The 20448-nt window shown below is 45.4% G+C and overlaps 1 protein-coding gene across 2 annotated transcripts; it reads right to left on the reverse strand.

The window, feature by feature from the left end:
• On the reverse strand, positions 1–20037 carry Rest (RE1-silencing transcription factor). Of its 2 annotated transcripts, none has more exons than NM_031788.2 (4): positions 19962–20037; positions 17633–18535; positions 11383–11466; positions 1–5700 (listed from the first exon to the last, which is right to left on the reverse strand). In NM_031788.2, exons 2-4 carry the CDS (start codon positions 18525–18527, stop codon positions 3470–3472), a joined length of 3210 nt encoding a protein of 1069 aa, NP_113976.2. In that variant the 5' UTR covers positions 18528–18535; positions 19962–20037; the 3' UTR covers positions 1–3469. The 2 variants fall into 2 exon arrangements, with proteins under 2 accessions (NP_113976.2, XP_006250911.1); XM_006250849.5 differs by lacking the exon at positions 19962–20037 and adding an exon at positions 19609–19870.
• Positions 20038–20448: the final 411 nt, after the last annotated feature.

The following is a 20448-nucleotide window of genomic DNA, read 5'->3' on the forward strand; positions in this document are numbered from 1 at the left end:
TGATGGTTTAGAACTTTATTTCAATGTAACTATATGCATAGGAAACACACTCATATCGGTTAATAGAATGCAATCACGTTCAACTTATCCTATACAGTCTTGACCAGAAACTTGGTACATGGTTTACAATTTAAAAAAAAATAATAACAAAAAACAAACTGCAATCTGCTTCATCTGTTACAAATGTATAAAAAAAAATCTTCCATCAAATGCTGCTGAAGGCAGCAGAACCTTGAGAAATATACCTTTGGTTTGCCTCAGGAAAGTAACACATATTGCACTGTAAAGGTTTATAAAATTGGCGCAAAGCATTGTTGTGATGTCACAAGACCAGTTCTGAGAGTCCAGTAACTGACGGGAGCCTGCGGGACATACACACAGCTGTAGAAGCCCTCGCTTGCCCTCAGCCAGCAGGACACACACTGAATCTACAGTCAGATTGTTCTGAACTAAGACGTCAGCTCACCTCATGTGCTCAGGCAGTCAGGAAACCTTAGATAGACCTTGATTTCTGCAAAGAAAACGGAGTTTCTTCAGCGTTTCAGTTTACGAGTAACAGGATGCTAACAGGTAGGTCGTTCCTTCCGTTGTCCACATTCAGAGCGAAACCGATGAGGTGAGCTTGGGCTTTACTTTGCATTTCTACATTTGAAGTAACCCATGACTTTAAAAGTAAATCTAAAACAGTAAAATGACCCTTCTTGGAAGACTGGACAAAGACAACCTGACTAAGTTGTAAAAAGTCTCGTCAAAGCAGTGTAGTCTTATGAATTACGCCTCAATTTTTAAAAAAAAGTAGCCCCAAAATAAAAAGCAGCTCTGAAAAAGAAAATATAACTTAAGATATCTTGAAAAGACAAGGAGAATACAGGTTCAAAAATAATTAAGATACATTGCTCTAAGGCTACCTAGGATTAGGCTGTAAAGAATTCTACCATTTCACGTTTACCACTAGTTACTAAATATCAATTTACAAGATGTTCGTTTTTTGTGTTCCTTTATCAAGAGAAAAAAATCTACCTTGAGACTATGAGGGTAGTGATGGGGGAGAGACTAGAAAACAAGATTCAAACAATCCCATGCAAATATCAGTTTCAAATGGAAGAACTCCCAACTGTACTAGAAGTTCCGATCGCTAAGATACTTTCCACTGAAAAGACTTTAAGTACACTTACATGGCACCAAGGGTCAGGCCTAATATAGGCCTGAGGACCAAGTCCTTGTTTTCTGGAAGAAAGCCCTCAAAAGTCCCACTCAATTTCAGGTAACAATGTTTTTAAAGACTAATTTAATGAGGTTTTAATTTCCTTTGTATTTTTGTTTTTTTACTTCTAATCTTAAAGACTAGATTAAAACTAGTCAAGCCCCAGAAGGCATTGTTTTCCTCTGCAACAAAGACTTCACAAAACCTTAGTAAGAACCAACCAGCTCCCAGCCTCCAACCTGTGCTTGCAAAGCATCTTTCTCAACATCTTGAAAAGGTAATGTAGGCAAACATCTGCTCATAAACATTAAAACTAGTTGTTAGAAAGACTTAACTAGCTTTATAATTTAAATTTAAAACATAAATACTTGCAGTCTGATCTGCACTACAATGATTGTCGGAGCCTAGAATTCAACATTTACAAAGTCTCATGCACACACATAAAACACACACCATCATCACACAACTTGTGTCTTGAGAGAATCTTCTGCTTTTTAAATCTTTGGCCTCCCAGTCAATTCCAAGTTCAACCAACTTTAACTAAAACTTCACTCAGAATTTCACCAAGCTTTTCACCCACACATTAATGCTCGTCATATCTTTCATGAACTGTCAAAATCTGAAGCCTGCTCAGAGATCGCCAGGTAAAATAAGTGAAATACACAGAGGTTATTCCAGCAAAATGTCACAAATCCCTACGGGGATCGTACTTCATTACTACTACCAGTAAGAAAGTCCATGCTGGGCTCTGTCACACTCTGGAGAACACTGAGAACCTGTTCTGGAGTACATGCAGTTTCTCAGTGTCCCCAGAGGAACACCAGGACAGCTACAAATCACTTAAGGCCTCTCCTGTACAGAGGCTGTCTCACAGGGACAGCGAGGACACCCACTAGTTTGTGGAGATCCCTGAGAAAATGTGATACTTAAAATCCGGACTGTACTTAGTTAACACCAGCCTTTTCAGTACTCACTGGAAGAAGCAGCAGCTGCTTGCTGGGACTCAGCACTTAAACTAGACTAGTCATGTGACCATAATGGCTTTCTCACAGCTGATGGTCTACAGTCTGAAGGATAATTATGTCTCCTTCCAGGTTTCTGCTTCCAAATATCTACTCAGTACAGATGATCCCAACATCAACCATCTACTGAAGAGAACTCCTCAAAGGATGATCACTCTGTAATAAGCTAGAAACAGCAAAATAAACTCTTGATGGCTGATTTTCGAGACAAATTTTGTTCAATATGCATCTAATGGCTTACTGCCAAAATATATATATATAATATATATATATTATATATAATATATATATATATATATCTCAGACTGGAAAGCTGTGGAATTACACATTTCTTCACCATTCAAAATAACTTATATGAAACTAATCCTGGCATAGGTAAGAGGTGAAATTTAAAATAAAAAAATAATAAAACAAAACCCAAAACAATGGATTGAACCTGCATGTTCCATTGTTTATAAACTTGCACACGCACTATTGTTCTGCAAAAAAGACAATTGCAGCAAAGAAAAGGAAAATGGCCCTTTGCAAACAAGCCTAAAAGCATCCCTCCAAAAAGGGAAAAACAAAAACCATGCATATATATGTCTAGTGTTACTATTTAACACAATGCTGTTTCTGGGGAAGGGAGATTAACTGCATAGGTTAAAGAAACAAAAACAAGAACCATGTGCAACATCTTAAGCCAGAAAAGCACCAAAGTAAAAAATACCAAAAATCACTTTTTATAATGATTAACATATAAACACAGAATATTGATAGCAAGTTAGGAAGCCATTATCTGGACAGATACAATGTCCAATGTAGGAAATTTCTCTCCAATTTAAATCCTTTTTCATCTCTAAAGAAACTGTAAAGTGCTAACTTATTTATATAAAGCAGGCAAATTCTTCAAGTAATTTACTAAGCCAATTTTTATCAATCTAAACAAGAACTAAAAATTAGGAACTACAGTGAAAAGAACAGAAAACCTGACAGAAAACACTTGTAGGCAGACAAGGGCGTGTTCCACCATCTTACCCTTCTCCTTGCACCCGACTGCATGATTTGGTTAGGTATCTGTCTCCTTACACCAACTCTCTAGAATTTGCTAAGATTTATCCAACAACCACTAAATAAGAAAAAGAATGTTACTGAAGACAGCACTGGAGACTGACCAAAGCAACTTACATTTGTCTACAGTCAAACTAAAATTAGAGGCATGCTTACAAAGTCCGCATTGTGCTTCTCCTGAGGATCAGCTACTCTACTCCTGCTCCTCAGCTGCTTCTTCAAGGAAGTACACATTCACCAAATGGCGATTGAGGTGTTTGCTATAGTCTTTTTCCTTTCTAAAAGAACGATCACAAAAAATACAAACAAACTCTCCCTCAGTTACTTTGACAGCCAACCCTTCCTTTCCACTTTTTGACGTAGCTTCCTGTGGTGCTGGCCGAGCCCCATGCAGTCCTGAGTCATCACTCCCCTCAGACATGTTGTCGCTCAGGTCACTTCCATCATGGCTGTGAATGCCTTCATCCTCATCAATTTCCTGAGACTCGGCCAAAGTGATAGGAGGGGAGGCCACCACAGCTGGTGCCGCTGCTTCAGGGTCCACTCTTGGGTTAAGAGGTGACACTGGTTCTACTGCTGAGTCTTTCAGAGGGACACGGTCTGTCTTCTGCTCAGTGTCCACTTCCATTTCACAAACCGCAGTGGAGTCAGCCTGACACTCGCTGTGTAATGTTTCACCATCTGGTGCATTTGAGCTTTGTTCAGAGGATAAAGCACTGGTAGATTCCATGGGAGCAGCCAGCTCAGCTCGACTCTCACCAGCTTCCTCTGTTCCTCCTTTCTCGAGAGGGGATACTTTATTTCCTTCCCCGTCAGAGAACATTTCTTGGTCCTTGGGTGTCTCTTCTCTTCTCAAGTGTCCCTTTGGCAGTGGTGACGGTGGGGCTGGGAGGTCCGGTGCGCTCTTGCTGGCCTTCAGAAGCTGGCTATCTCTGACAGGCACTAAGCCAACCTCAATAAGAACCTGCTCCTGCCTCGCCATCTCACTCAGCACGCTCAACTTCTCCTTGGCACGGTCTTTCCGGGGAGATGACCTTCTGGTTAGCTTGACTTGAGGTGGCTCGGAGACAGAAAGGGGCTCCTCCTGAACAGCTCCCACCTGAGTAGGACCTGTCTGAGCAACCTTAGTCTGAGCATGCTCCACAGAAGGCAGCTCCTTCTGACAATCCTCCACAGGAGGCAGCTCCACCTGAGGCAGCTCCATGGGAAGCGGAGGCTCCAAATGAGGAGGTGGCTCCACCTGGGAAGGCTCCATGGGAGGGGACGGTTCCATCTCAGCAGGCTCCATGGGACATGGAGGCTCCACGGGAGGGGGAGGCTCCACACAGGCAGGTGGCTCTACCTGGGGAGGCTCCTGAGGAGGAGACGGCTCCAATTGAGCAGGCTCCACAGGAAGAGGCCGCTGCACCTGAGGCGGCCCTGTCTGGGAAACGTCCATCTGGGCAGGCTCTGTCTGAGCAATATCCATGGGAGAAGAGAGCTCTGTCTGAGTAGATCCTGATGGGGTGACCACCGCCTGAGTGAGAGCAGGAACTGGAGACTCCCCTCCTTGAGCCATCTCCGAGGAAGGTTCTGTGTGCCCCACCCCCTTAGGAGCAAGTTTGCTGCCTTTTTTAGCTGTCTTAGTCTTGAGAGCCGTCTTCTTCCCGCCTTTCTTAATGGAAGCACTTTGCTGTTTGTCCGCCTTCCTGTCCTCCACTCTGCTGCCCTTCGGCACTTCGCCGCTGGTCTTGGGTTTGCTCTCCGTCTTTTTCTTCTTTGTCACGGGTCCCTCAGTCACAGGTTCAGCCGAGGGATGGGCCTCGGCGTCCATCTTCCTTTTGCTCTTCTTAGCTTTAGAGGACTTTTCTGCGTTGTTTCCTGTCTGTCCATCTGTGTGTTTTCCCTCCGCTGCTTTAGTCTCCACCGCTGATTTCCGAGTTCGGGTAGTTACCTGCACCACAGAGGCATTGCTACAGGGCTTCTTCTCTTTTGGAACATCTTTTCCAACGCCTTTTACAGGCCTCTCACTTCTCCTCGCAGACGCGTCCACCCCCTTGGTTTTCGCTTGCTCTGTGTCCGTCTGCTCAGTGGCGGCGGCGGCGGCGTCACGGTGCAGGTCAGCCTCCCTCCTCTTGGTTTTCTTCAGCTTCACTTTGGACACGTCCATCGTCTTGCTGGGGCAGGTGGGGTGCTTGGACTTGAAATGGTACTGCAGGTTACACTTCTTGGAGGCCGCGTAGTCACACACGGGGCAGTTGAACTGCCGAGGGTTGACGTGCAGCTCGACGTGCTTCTTGAAGTTGCTCCTATCGGCTGTTTTGTAGTCACAGTGAGGGCAATTAAGAGGTTTAGGCCCGTTGTGAACCTGTCTTGCGTGTCGGGTCACTTCGTGCTGATTAGAGGCCACATAATTGCACTGATCACATTTAAATGGCTTCTCACCTAAAGGTAAAGAGGAGATGTCAGAGATAAAAGACACGAGTCAACATGAAACTGTCCTCAGGAGTCATCAAGGTGAAATAACCACAGAGCACTTGTAGGAAAGACTCATCATGCACCTTCTAGTTCCCATATTTATTTGTATCACTTTTCCCTCTCTGGGATGGACTCTTGATTCTCAAAATCAATTGGAGGAATAATCAACATTATCTTCAAAACCATTTAGAGGCAGCTCAATGGCTCTACTACAGACCAGGCTCCACAGAAAGCAGGCATGGCTGGCGGTCTGAGGGCCTCTGGCGCTGTCTCTGGGACAAAGCAACTCTAAGAGAAAAATGCTTTCACTTTTTTGTTCCTCACCCTCTAGAATTCTCTTAATCAAAAGTAGAACGTAACACAGTAAGAAACACTCACATCTGTAAGGTAACCCTGGGAGTGGAGTCTGGGTCTCAGTCACAGGCCAGAGGTCTAAGTTTTAAGGCTCTGCCTTAGCTAGGGGGAATAACCTTGACCCATCCCTCCAGGTGAGAGAGTAAAGCTGCACCCAGCACGGTTTGTTTTAAAGCAAATATAAGGCTTACGTCAACTAGAAAACTTAAGTGATTTTTTTCTCAACTTACTCTATAAAAAGGGCAAAGAAACTAAATTTGATTGGTGGCATACAAATAGATACGGTGTGTAACACAAGCAGACAGTCACAATCACAGACACAAATAAAATCAGGCCCCACCCGCTCCAAAATTAAAAGCATTAAAAAATTCTACCTGAATACATACCCAACTAGATCACACTCTAGTAAATATTACCAAATGGGTATCCATACCCCACCGGTCCAGTGGAAAGCATAGAGAAATGGAAATTGACATTTATGAAAATTAATCTTTCAAACATCCTCATTATTATCCAAGTTTTCCACAAGCAAAATTAGACATAAAGCTTAACTATGACAATATTATAGATTACACCATTAGAAATGTCTGCTGAACGAATCCCAAATCTCCCTCAAAGCCTCCTCAGGTATAACAAATTAGGTAAGTAAACACATGAAATTCTTGCCATGCTAAATTAAGAGTTTCAGCTAGGCATGGTAGCACATTCCTGTAATCCCTGCTACTCATGAGGCTGAGGCAAGAGGACCACTGTATTTGAAGCCAATATAGACACCATAGCCCGAGCCTATCTCAAAATGTGGAGGGGAAAAAAGAGCCTAAGGATGTAAGTGGGGGGGGGGGGGACATGACGGTAATGGGGGGAGGATGGGGAGGGGAACATCCGTAGAGAAGGGGAGTGGGAGGGGATAGGGGGATGGTGGCCCGGAAACCGAGAAAGGGAATAACAATTGAATATGTAACAACTGAAATGTAAATAAGAAATACCCAAGTTAATAAAGATGGGGGGGAAAAAAACAAAATTAAAGAATGTAAGTCAGTAGGGAAAGGCCCTGGGCTTGACTCAAGTCTGCAGAAAGGTATGGACAGTTTCCACAGCACATACATTCCTCCTCCACTTTCCCTACAGTGTCCTTGGCAGTAATGTTCTAATGGAAACAAACATTTGGGGGTTGGGGATTTAGCTCAGTGGTAGAGCGCTTGCCTACCAGGAGCAAGGCCCTAGCAAGGCCCTGGGTTCGGTCCCCAGCTCCGGAAAAAAAAAAAAAAAGAAAAAGAAAAAGGAAACAAACATTTGCTTTAACATACAGTCTGGAAGCAGACTGATGGCCTAGCGGTTTAAAAAAAAAAAAAATCACTTCAGCAGTTAAAAAAAAATCATCAGGAAAAGCCAATGAACTCTACAACTGTTTCTTCTGAGGCCTGGAGAGGGACAAAGTCTTGCCAATAGTAATGTGATTAGTGTGAACTTCGTGCAAGCATGCAATGTGCATGGCCTGTAATTGCACACTGGAAAAGTTTGGGCAGAACAAGAGGACAGATCAGGCCTGGTGGTACCTATCACAGTGACTGTCTGGGGGAAAGAGTTCAATAGAGGCCAGCCTGAGACTGTCCCCAAAACAAAATACCAAGCCTTGGATTCAATCCTCAGGCCTACATGAAACCCAGTAAGTACGGTGGCACACACCTGTAATGCCAACATTCTGAAACATAGTTCTTTTTTTTTTTGGTTCTTTTTTTTGGAGCTGGGGACCAAACCCAGGGCCTTGCGCTTCCTAGGCAAGCGCTCTACCACTGAGCTAAATCCCCAACCCCTGAAACATAGTTCTTAAAAAAAAAAAAAGAGAGAGACAGCAAGACAGCACTTCTCGCCATGCCTAAACAAGACCCACAGTGAAGGCAGAGCTGTCCCCTTGTAGTCTCTATACACAAGCCATGATGGCACAGCCTCAAGAATACACAATACACAATAAATTAATTAAACTTGATTTTAAAAATTGGTACTGCAGTTCCAGGATGGCTAGAGCTACACAAAGAAACCCTGTTTTGGGGCTGGAGAGATGGCTCAGTGGTTAAGAGCACTGACTGCTCTTCCAGAGGTCCTGAGTTCAATTCCCAGCACCACACACATGGTGGCTCACAACTATCTGTAATGAGATCTGATGCCCTCCTCTGGTGTGTCTGAAGACAGCGACAGTGTACTCATATACATTAAATTTAAAAAAAAAAAAATTAAAGTAAAATTAAAAAAAAAAGAAACCCTGTCTTGAAAAAAAAATAGATACTGTAAATCTGACCAAGAGCCCAGTACCAGGGAGGTCATAGTGCATACACTACTGTTTTAACAGTCATGTCCCAAACTGTCTTCTAAATACCTACGTCTATATCCAGTTAGCCAAGATGCTTACTGCAGCTAGAGTTCAGTGATTCAAATGGCCAGAGTATGAGGAGGACATGCTTTGCCTTGAATAAGACATCTGCGTCACACCACCCAGAGCTCGGAGAACATCACAGAAAGGCGGAAAGATGGGTCGGGAACTAAATTCTAACTTTTCATCTTGAGAGGCTAAGTTAATCTTGTTATCCAGGGGCAAACATGGAGAAGTTAGCACACGTGCCCTAAGGGCTCTGTATTCTGAATCTGGATAGAGAGATTCAAGCCAGTCACCACCAAAAAGTCTTTTTTTTTTTTTTCTTTTTTCGGAGCTGGGGACCGAACCCAGGGCCTTGTGCTTGCTAGGCAAGCGCTCTACCACTGAGCTAAATCCCCAACCCCCCAAAAGTCTTTTAAGATATGCCAGGCTAACCATTTATTTTTGGTCCCCTAGATTTTAAGGCTAGCTTCACCATGCTGCCTGGGATAGTTCAGTATTATGGCTTAGGCCGGCTTGAATTTCCAACCCTCTTCCTGCCTCAACTCTCAATTACAGCTGTGTACCAGCATGCCAGCAACATTTGAGTTTTTGCATGTATGTCTGTGTTGGGGCAATAGGGCACAACAGAACTGTGAAGGTGTCAGAGACCGGCCTGACGGAGTTGGTTCTCCTTCCTCACAGGTCTGGGGAATCAGACTGACAGCAAGCATCCTTACTCGTTAGGCCATGTAGAAAACATATACTTTTTAAAAGATTTACTTACTATTTTTGCGTATGTGGGTGTTCCTTCGTTAAGTTTCTATACCTGAGATACATGAAGATGCCCTCAGATGTAGGCTTAAATTTTTTACAGCCTGCTTTTAATAAGGGTTCAACCTCTGCTCTAGCCCACACCAGCCAAGGTAGTGGCAAAGAAAAGGTATTAGAATATGGGGAAGTGGACCTGTTCAGCAATAGTTCCTGGGGACTGGCTCCACCTTTGACAGCACTCAGTAGTTAGCATCATCAGCTCCAGACCAGTCCTCTAGGCAGCACACAGGAGCTGAGCGTGAACCAGTAGCTGCTGCCTAGTTCAGAAGGAACCCTTAGGCTCCAACCCGCTGGGAGTGAGGCCTCAGAGGCAGCAAAGTGCCACAGAAACCTCAGTTCGTGGAAGTTCGTGGGCAAGCTTCTCAAAATGTCAGCATTTGGAGCAAACCAAAGCAATGCTCAGTGCTCACCCCCAACTCTCATGGGGTCATAGCCACTTCACTCAGGGGCTGTAAGGCATCAGGTTCCCTGAGTGCATGCAGCTATAGGCGATTATGAGCTACCACACCTGCGTGCTGAGCCATCTACCCAGCCCCCGAAATCTGCTTTTAGGTTTTTCTATGTCCTGAGAACAGAGACCACTGAGAGCGGTGATCCTATTTCAGCCACCATATAGCCCTATGTGATGACTTTGCGGTAAGTCAGTGAACTGGATCATCCATTATTTTTTTTTTCTTTTTTTCAGAGCTGGGGACCGAACCCAGGGCCTTGCGCTCGCTAGGCAAGCGCTCTACCACTGAGCTAAATCCCCAACCCCCCATTATTTTTTTTTAACATTTATTTTGTACACTAGTCCCCTTAGCGCCACTGAACTGGAATTCATTCAACTGGGGTTCATGCCTAACCCCAGCACCTCAGAGGGGAAGGCAGGAGGCCGAGAATTTAAAGACATCTTCAGCTATGTACTAAGAGATAAGAGAATCCTCAACCTGGGCTACATGAGACCACCTCAAAAAAAGACAGAAGGTGGGGTTGGGGATTTAGCTCAGTGGTAGAGCGCTTGCCTAGCAAGCGGAAGGCCCTGGGTTCGGTCCCCAGCTCCGAAAAAAAGAACCAAAAAAAAAAAAAAAAAGACAGAAGGGAAGAGGACAGGTACACAAATGTCATAATACAAGCAATAAAGAAACTGAGATGGGAAGAGAATGAGGGAGGCTTAGGCTACACTGCCAATCCTTTGTTTTTGTACCTATGAGGTCCTTTTTTCCTGTGCATCATATGCATGCAGTACCTACAGAGGCCAGAAGGGGCATTAGATGCCCTGGGACCAGAGTTCGAGAGATTAAGTTGTGAACCACCACCATATGGTGCTAGAAATCGAACCCTAGTACTCTGGAAAAGCAATGTACTCTCATCTTAACTAATGAGAATCACCCAGCCCCGGACTTTATCACACACACAATCCAAAAGAAAATGGGATAAATTAACCTGTGGACTATGTAGAATTCTCCCCGGTTCTAACAAATATTAGGAACCCTTTGGGCATAAGAGATTGCTCAGACAAGTTTAGTTCCCAGCACCCAGAGTCTCCTAACCACCTGTAAACTCCAATGCACCCGGGGGGGGGGGGGGGGGGGGGATCTGTCACTCTCTTCTGGCCTCCACAGAAACCGCATTGCACCCACATGGTGCACTTACAGGCAAAATACTCACATACTATTAATAAGATACTCACGTACTATTAACAAAATACTCACATACTATTATCAAAATACTCACGTACTATTAATAAAATTTCAGAAAAAAAACAAAGCCCTCCCAGAAAAAGCATGCAAATAAACTCACTTCTGTTTTGTTCTAGAGTCCGACCTAAGAGAACCCATATTTACCCCTCCCATTATGGTCTTGCTTTTTTAAGGTGGGGTCTGCCTGGCACCATGGCACAGGCTTTCAAAGCTAACACCTCCAGGCAGGGGCAGGTGGATCTGTGAGTTCCACACAGCAGTAGCTATGTAATAAGAACACATCTAAGGAAAAAAACAAACCTCCAAAAACAGTAAGTTATAAGCAACTCAACTTCAGTTCTAAAAGAAAGCTTTTCATAAGGTAGTTTTCAACAGTGAAATAAAAATGACGATTTACTGAAATGCTGGCAGTCACCATCTCTTACCAACCTGAGTGAGTACGCATGTGTCGAGTTAGATGAGTCTTCTGAGAACTTGAGTAAGGACACAGTTCACATTTATAAGGGCGTTCTCCTGCAAAATTATAATGACAGTGTTGAGATGTTAATATGTAAAAATAAACCCAAGCACTGGTTTATAAATAAATTAATAAATTTAATAAATCCTAAGCACTGTAACTTCTCCCTCACACACACTTTTAGGCAACTTCGGCATTTGGGGGTCGGTCTGCCTGGGTTTTATTTCAGTTTTTGGACCAGATTCTCCTGGGCAGTTCAAGCTAGCCAAAGGCTCCATCCTCCTGGCTCATGTATCCCCAGCGGATTCCCATGTTTCCATTGAGCCAGGGTCGAAAGTGGACAAGGAGCAATGAACTTGTGGTCAAGCTGTCTCAGACTCCCAATACACACCTAGGGTTACAGACCTGTGCCCTGACCAGCACGGACGACCCTGAACTGACCCTCCTCCCTTAGCCTCCCAGGAGCTAGGACGATAAGGTAGGAAGGAGCCACCACAACCACAGCTCAGCAGCTTTGATCAAAATTACTCTTCTCCCATTCCTGGCAGACTCAGTCAGTTAACTCCATTTTGTAAGTATAAATTAGATCTGAGTGGTAGAGCGAACCCACAAAATTCATACACTGGGGAGGAGACATTCTCAGCTATGAGTTGTTGTACAGCATGACGCCAAAGGAGGTCACCAGGGCCAGTGAGACAGCTCAGTTAAAAGCAATCCCATCCTGCTCTTAATTACTGAGCTGAGAATTACAGCTCGGTGCCCAGAACCCATAGGGCACTCAACCAGCCATGACTTCAGTTCCAGTCTGAGGCCCTCTTCTGGCTTCCTTGGGCACCAAACAAGCAGATGTTCCTTCTGCCTCTATAATGTCAAGGATAATGGCCTTGACCATATACCACCCTGCATTTCAAGGAGTTACCTTTATGTACCTAGAAATAATAAAACGTGCAGAGTGATCTAACATTAGAGTTGTGTTGTACAAGGACAGCTGAAGGTGCCAGAGACTCAGTACTAACAAGAGCATCTTATGTGGAGTCAGGCTCAGTTACCCAGGTGGCCTTTAACTCATTCTGAGACCAAGACGGGCCTTGATCTCATGAACTGCCTGCCTTGCCTCAATTACAGGCCTGCACCACCAGCCCAGCTACGCTAAGACGACTCAGGGTCTCAAGGCTGCCAGCAGGCAAAGGCACTTGGCCTTGCCAAATATGTCAACCTGAGTTCCACATTAAACAAAGATGATTTGAGTGGTCCCAAAACTCAAAGGAAGAAACTGACATAGACATTAATGCCTAAAGGACAGAACAACCCCAACATCAAACTAATGACAGAGTTACATTCCTACACTCAGAAATGAAGCAGTCAGGAGAGGCAGCTTGGCTTAGAGAAGCTGCTCAAACATGGAAAGCCTCAGGCCATCAGCAGCAGGTTTTTTTTAGGCAGACGGAGATCTCTCTGAACACCACAGATAAGCAGAGAAACCCTGTATCCTCCCTAATGATGACGAAAACAACAACAAAAGGGTAGCTAAAGGCTCAAAGTCATGTAATGGGTAACTGTCACCCATGTAAAAGGGCCATTAAAACGGCTGTGAGCTCCTGTGCCCACATACTCATTACCCAGGAGCTAAAGTAGGAAAATCTGGAACTCTCAAGTTCCACCTGAGGTAAATAGCGAGATCCTATTTAAAAGAGAGGGTGGGGCCTGGAGAGATGACTCAGCAGTTAAAAACACAGGTTCTTCCAAAGACCCGAGTTTGTTGGGTTCCCAATACCCCGTTCACTGGCACCTGTAACTTCAGCTCTAAGGATCCTATGTTCTTAAAGCTCCAAGGACACCCATATACACGTAACACACTCACAAAGAACAAAATAAATCTTTAAGGAAGTGGGGGTGGGTGGGAGAGAGGCCTTCCATTAAGAGAGCTCACAAGGCTTCCCAGACCAAATTCAGTTCCCAGCACCCACAGCAGGTGGCCCACAATTGCCTAATTACAGCTCCCTGGGCTCCAGCACCTGTGGCCCTAAGGCGCCTGCACTGATATGCAAACACTCAAGGGGAAAAAACTTAAAATTTAAAGAAGCCGAGAGCATAGTGCCACTGACCTTTAACCCTAACTCAGGGGAGGCAGAGGCAGGTGGATCTCTGCAGTGTTCCTGCCAGCCTGTTTACACAAGCTCAGGAAGGCTGGGGATACAAAAAGCAACCCTGTCTCAAACTACAATTACACAAATAACGATTCTGTGGAGGAAACCAACACTTCTTCCTTCCTAGGAAATAGGTACAAGTGTCTCCACTCCCACTCTCTAAAAATCTTTGGTTGTTTTTCAAAACAGGGCCTCAGCGCCTAACTGGCTAATCCTATAGATCAGGCCTGCATAGGCCTCTAAAGTGCTAGGATAGTGTGGGCCACTACACTAGCTTAAAATAAAATCTTAAAAAGAAAAGTAAAATTTTCTTGTTTTTTTTTTCCTACTAGAACTATTCAAACAAAAAAATCAAATTTTTTGTTGAAAATAGCTTAGCTCTTTAGTAGGGCTTACCCCGACCCTCACCCCCACCCAGATTTGGTTCTGAGACAGGCTTCATTGTGATGAAGCCCAGGTTGACCTTGAACTAAAAAAGATCCCCTAGCCTCAGCCTCTAGAGTGTTAGGACCACAGAAAGAGGAACTGACAGAATGTGGCTTTGCAAACCTCTTGAAGGCCTCAGCAACCTAACAGTTCTGAAGTATAAATACATACTTGACTAGTAAATCAAGCGACTAAAACCTAAGAGCGCTGTACTGCCCACAGCACCCTGCACATGGTCTTCCATGGTCAGTGTTAGCATGAACCAACAGGGACGGCACAGTGAACCATGGTTTTCAGTTACTCCTTCAATACTTAATCTGCACCACTTTTGTTTGTGGCCAGGTCTCACTATGTTACCTGGCTGATTTGCAACTACATATATGGATGTGGATATGCAGATGGAGATGGAGATAGACAGACAGACAGACCTTCAAAGGTGCAGCTCTCTGCCTCCAAATGCTAGATTTACCTCTAGTCATCACCAAGATTTTAAGCTTTTTTCCCAAATTTTTTAAACAAGGCCTTACTATGTAGGCCTGGCTAGCCTAAAAGAACTATGTCAAGACCAGGCTGGCTCCAGCACCTGAGACAGAGGCAGGGGGATCACTGAATTCCCAGCCAGCCTGGTCTACAGGGGGAGATGCAGGATAGCCAGGGATGCACAGAGAAACCCTGTTTCAGAAAACCCTAAAATAAAAAATAAAAACTGGTTTCAAACAAAGATGTCTGTCTCCTTCTGTTGAGATAGAAGCCAAACTGTCTCACCAGGTCTGATTTTGGTTGTCTGGGTTTCTAGAGTCTAGGTGTGGGGGTGCACAGGTACCTGTGATTTTGGTTGTCTGGGTATCTAGAGTCCAGGTGTGGGGGTGCACAGGTACCTGCTGAGTGAGAGCAGGCGGCAGCTCTAAGCCGTGGGTGCTGGGAACTGAATTCAGGTCCTCTGCACAAGCAGCACAGTGTCAAGTTTAAGGAGAGTTGTTAAAGCAACATGCTGTACATATGGCTTCTGGATAAGATAGCCTAGATGAAGTTAGTTTAATAGTTGGCTGATACAATCTGTTCAGCATGGGGTAAGACCCAACCAGCTCTCCCTTTAACAGCAGGCTTCAAACAACTGGCAATAAAATGTTTCTGAAGAACTAAATCAAAATGTAAGCCAGATATAGTGGTACAAGCTGGGAGATGAAGACAGGTGGATTTCTGTGAATTCCAGGACAGCCATGACTATCATTAAGAATAAAATAAAATGTGAGGTGTTTCTGGCAGTCTGTAGTCCTGGTTCTCAATGCACAGAGCGCCACGGTCTGTGTATGCACCAGTTAGAACCCTGGCTCAGACTGCAGACCACTGCTGTTAGGAACTACAGTGCTTTTACTGTACGTACAGTTGCTTAGTCTTATGGAAAGAATCATAATGGTCCCCTTTCAGAATTGAAAGCCTTTTAGTAATGTCCTACTGCACGTGTGTAACACATTAGTGTATCTTTAGAGCGGATTGGATTAGAATGTTTGCTCTTTAGAATAGCAGACTTGAGTTTTTCTTGTTTTATTGTCCAGACACCCCCAACCCTATGCTCCAGTCTACCCTAACCTAGAGAGGGTTCCTTTTGTGTAGCCCTGGCTGTCCTGGAATTCACTGGGATTCAAAGTATGCACCACCATGCAGTCACAAACGAGTTTAAAAAACAAAACAAGGGGCTGGAGAGATGGCTCAGTGGTTAAGAGCACTGACTGCTCTTCTCTGGAAGAGGTCCTGAGTTCAATTCCCACATGGTGGCTCACAACCAACTGTAATAGAATCCAATGCCCTCTTCTGATGTGTCTGAAGACCGTTACAGTGCACTCAATAAACATAAAGTAAATAATTCTTCTTAAAAAAAATCATTTAGGGCTGGAGAGATGGCTCAGTGGTTAAGAGCACCAACTGCTCTTCCAGAGGTCCTGAGTTCAAATCCCAGCAACCACATGGTGGTTCACAGCCATCTGTAAATGAGATCTGACACCCTCTTCTGGTGTGTCTGAAGACAGAGACAACAGTGTACCCATATATAATAAATAAATAAATCTTAAAAAAAAATCATTTAACAAAAGTTTACCATAAGACCAGAGCAGAATTCCAATCATTTCTAAAATTTAACTAAGCACACTCCTTCCCTTTTGTACAAATATACAAAATGCAAAGTACCATTCTAAGGATGACAGATACTTTTTAAAAAATTAGCCAACTCTAATAAATGTTGAAGATGCTCTACGCCCTATACTAGCAAACATTCAATCAAGATGTAAACCTGCAAGTCAAACTAAGTATACCCATCTTCTCAGGATAAACTTTTATGTGTCTCAGGCACCAGAAGGCTGAGGCAGGAGAGTGAGTTCTAGGCTGGCCAGGGTTTTGTGTCACACCTATCTAATTCCTAGACTTGTTAATAAGAACCTCAAGAAGCAAGACTTGGAGAGTGCAGCAGGCCCCAGCCACTACTGAAACAAACCCTTGTCTTAGAAGACAAGGATGGGGCGTGGTGACACAGACTTGTAATCACTCAGGATCCAAAGGCAAAGTTTGGGGAGAGAATGCTACACTGGGGGAGTTCAGAGCAGCCAAGGTCATACTTGAATCTCCAGGATAAGCTTTTCTCTGGTCTAAACTCTGGTCAGGTCCTCTGGAAGAACAGCCAGTGCTCTTCATGGCTGAGCCATCTTTCCAACCCTCTTGAAACTTCTCTTTTAGGTGTGAGTCTGAGGAGATGGAACATGAAAGCCTACACAGACTTACACTTCTAGGCCACAAAGTCCTCAAAACCTGTAGGGATTGGGATATGCTGAGCGAAAACTAATTTTCTGAAAAGAAGTCCTCCTATACTTGAAAAGAACAAATGCTTGCTTGCTTGCTCTTTTAAGAAAATGGCTTCAACTGGCAGTGTCTCTACTCTGGGCTGGGGATGGCTGCTCTTGCAGAAGGCCCAGGGTTCGGTTTTTTGCACACACGTGGCACCAGCCTATGTGTCAGTCCTGGGAAACCCAATGCCCTCTGCTGGCCTCTGAAGGCACTGCCAACGTATGGTGCAGTTATAGACCATCGCAAACTTCTCATACACAGAGTAAACGACGACAGAAAATGGGCAAGAGGTGACACAGGCTCAGCAGACAGAATGTTTGTGTGGCGATGAGGAGGCCCTGTGTTCCACCTGACTTCATAAACCAGACACAGGGGCACATGCCATGTCTGCAATCCTACCGCTTAGAAAGTGGGAGCAGAAATATCAGAAATTAAACATCCTCAATTACAAGATCAGTGAGTTCAAGGCCAGTCTGAGCTACTAGAGATCCTGTTTCAAATAGAAGAGGGGCCCCTTGTGGTGGTACAGGCCCTTAATCCTATCAGTGGGGGGAGGGGCAGTCGGATCTGAACTTGAGGCCAACCATGAATGTCAGGACAGCCTGAGCTATGTCTCTGTTTCAAAAAAAAAAAAGGAAGGGGATATAAAGTCATTTCAGTATACTACTACTACACTACTACACAAGGTTAATCAGTAAGCTTTCTTTTCTAAGCCCTCAATTCCCTTGGGAAACGGTAGCATATCTTAGATGGGTTCAGTTTACACAATCTACAAGAAGTCATACTTTGGGAACTAGAATTTAGGCTCTCTTACCTGTGTGAGTTCGAACGTGTTGAACATAATTATTTTTTCTGTCGGAAAAATAGTTGCACTTGCTACACGTGTAGACTTTCCTGGGAAAATGGTTCCTCAGGTGTTTCCGCCAGTGGTATTCGCTGACCGTCGTGTACGTGCAAATGATACACTTGTAGACACGCTCGTTATCCCCGGCTCTCAGGTGGTGCTTCAGGTGTGCCGTGTAGTGATCATACCGGTTGGTATTGTAGCCACAGCGATCACAGCGGATGGGACCCTTGGAGAACTCGCCCTCCTCAGACGGGGAAGCCCCAGATTCCCTGGCTTTGGCTTGCTTCTCTGCACTCTCTTCCACAAAAAACTTCTTAGCACTGTGAACCCGGATGTGATGTACGAACTGTTCTTCAGACTCCGCTTCATACTGGCATGGCTTACAACGGAAGGGTTTGGCCTTCAAATTCTTGCATTTGTCCTCCGCCACGGGTGCTTCAGGGGCGGGATCTTTATTCGAGCTGTACACTTCTGGGGCAGCTGATGCTTCAAATACAGGCTGGGGCTCTACAACGCTTAGCTCCAAACTTCTCAGTTCCATGTTGTCCAGCCCACTGGGGTCACCTTTTAGTTCAGCCGACTCCTCAAGGCCTTCTCCTTCGCTATCTGAAAAGTGGTTGTCTCCAACAGGCATCAACTCGGCCATCTGTCTCTCTTCACCAACCAGGTAATCACAGCAGCTGCCATTCACTTCCCCAGTCAGGGCCACGTTGGCTAACATAATGAGCTGAGGTGCCGCCAGTTCAGCTTTCGAGAGGTCGTGCAAGTCATACATGTCGTTGGGTAAGGCCATGCCCATGTTGCCACTGTTGTTAAAGAGACTTCCTCCTCCAGAAGACTGCCCCATCACCTGGGTGGCCATAACTGTAGCTGGATAAAGCATAACCAAAGAAAAAAAAAGTTAAATTAAATTAAATCCAGTCCCCATTACCCAAATCAAGCATCTTTCTAATGTAATCTTTAAAAACATCTAACAACAACTTTACTTTTCTTTATGTGGTTGTAATCCTAGCACTAGGTAGGCGTGGGCAAGGGTGCTGTTAATTTTCAATTCTCTTCATTGCAGTCACAAAAGCATACAAAAATGAGCTCTTTCCCCTAAACCCAGAAGAAGGAAAAAAAACAATTCTTTGACCCATCAAGTCTACACCTGTTCGCAAGTGTGTCAACCTTCTTTCGGTTGGCTAACAATTTTAATGTTAACTAAAATTACTTTTAATAACCAAAGCACTGAATAGTTAACTATTGTTTTCTCACTTCTCCCTTTCAACAGTTCAGTGGTCTGAATGAGAACGCCAAAAAAAACAAAAAAAAAAAAAATCCACTGGCGATTCTGGGTCTATACTGAGCACATCAAGAAATTTGCAAGACTAATTCAACTTCTTCATGAGAATTCTATACCAACTCTAAAAGAATAAACTTAAAAAGTCGCAGATTCTTATTTTCTTGATGACTCTTAATTTAAAGGGGTGGTTACGGATCCCCTTTTCCCACAAAAGGGGAAGTTTTAAAGAGCTTTTTGTTGTTAGAAAACTCCCCTAAGAGTCGTGCAACTCAACACGTCAACCAACTTACGCGCATTGTGCTTGACTTGGCCTACTTGCCTAGAGGAAGCCATTACAGATCACCTTCTTGAAAACAAGTTGAGTTTTTAAATGGTCTCAAACCTCCAGCATCAAAGGTACTAGACTCGAACTCAGTGTCCCTCTTGCAAATTATTAAAGGCAAGATATGAAAAAAAAAGTATCTAAAAGACAGGCTTAAACCGAAAATACAAAAAGCGGGCCGTTTCACCTAGAGTCTAAACACAAGCTCGCTCAGTTACATGCCCCAACAAAAAGTTGAACCCGAATGCCATCACAGAAAACAGCGCTCTCCGGACTTCAACAGCCCCACGGATTCCACAACGGACCTCAACATCCACTTTAAAGCTCCACACGCACCTCAGTTGCCACACTCCAAGGAAGGTCCACGTTTCTCCGGCAGACAGTGCAAGCACAGCCTGAGAGCAACGTGTTGCATGGAATTCCTATGTGCCGCTGCCACCAGCGTCGGCCTCGGCGGCGGCATTCCTAACTGAAATAGGCATTCGGCCATTTTCTCAAAATACCAAACACAAAGCAGCTCTTTGCAAACTTGGGCCCTCTTGCTTCCTCTCCGCCACCAACCCGCGGGCGGTGCCTGGGCTCTGACCTCGCGCGCTGCCCACCACCCTAGAGGCGCCTTTCGGCCGGCCGCGGCCCCGAAGCCCCCTCCCCCGCCGTCCGCACTAGCCCGGGACCCGGCGGAAAGTTACCTCGCTACCGGCGTCCGATCGGGCCTGTACCGGGGCTCCGCGGCGCCCTCCCGAGGCTGTCGGCCCCCGGTCGCTGCGAGGGGCCCCAGGCGGGCCGCCGCCGCCCCCGCGCCCGGAAGTTTGCGAACTTCGCTCCCCCACCGCGCAGACCCAGCGAGGGCCGCAGAAATCGCTGTCCAGCCCGCCGGCGGCGCCGCCCGTGCCTCGGGCTGAGTCAAGCGGGGTGGCCGCCTTCCGGGCCTGCTCCGACTGGGGGAGGGGGCGGCGAGCCTGGGACCGCGGCGGGGCCGGGGGCGGTGGACCCGAGGCCGATGGAGGGCGGAGGGGGAAGTTTCAGGACCGCGGTCACCAGCAGCGGCGCTCCGGCCTCCGCGGCCCGGAATCCCAGGGCCGTGCGGAAGAGCCGCCCCGTGCTCTGCTGGGGACCAGTGCCCACGCCGCTCCGCACCAGCCCCCGGCCCAGCCCGTGACTCGCTCCGTAACCCGA

Source organism: Rattus norvegicus, chromosome 14 (assembly GCF_036323735.1).
Source record: "Rattus norvegicus strain BN/NHsdMcwi chromosome 14, GRCr8, whole genome shotgun sequence".
NCBI classification, from domain to species: domain Eukaryota; kingdom Metazoa; phylum Chordata; class Mammalia; order Rodentia; family Muridae; genus Rattus; species Rattus norvegicus.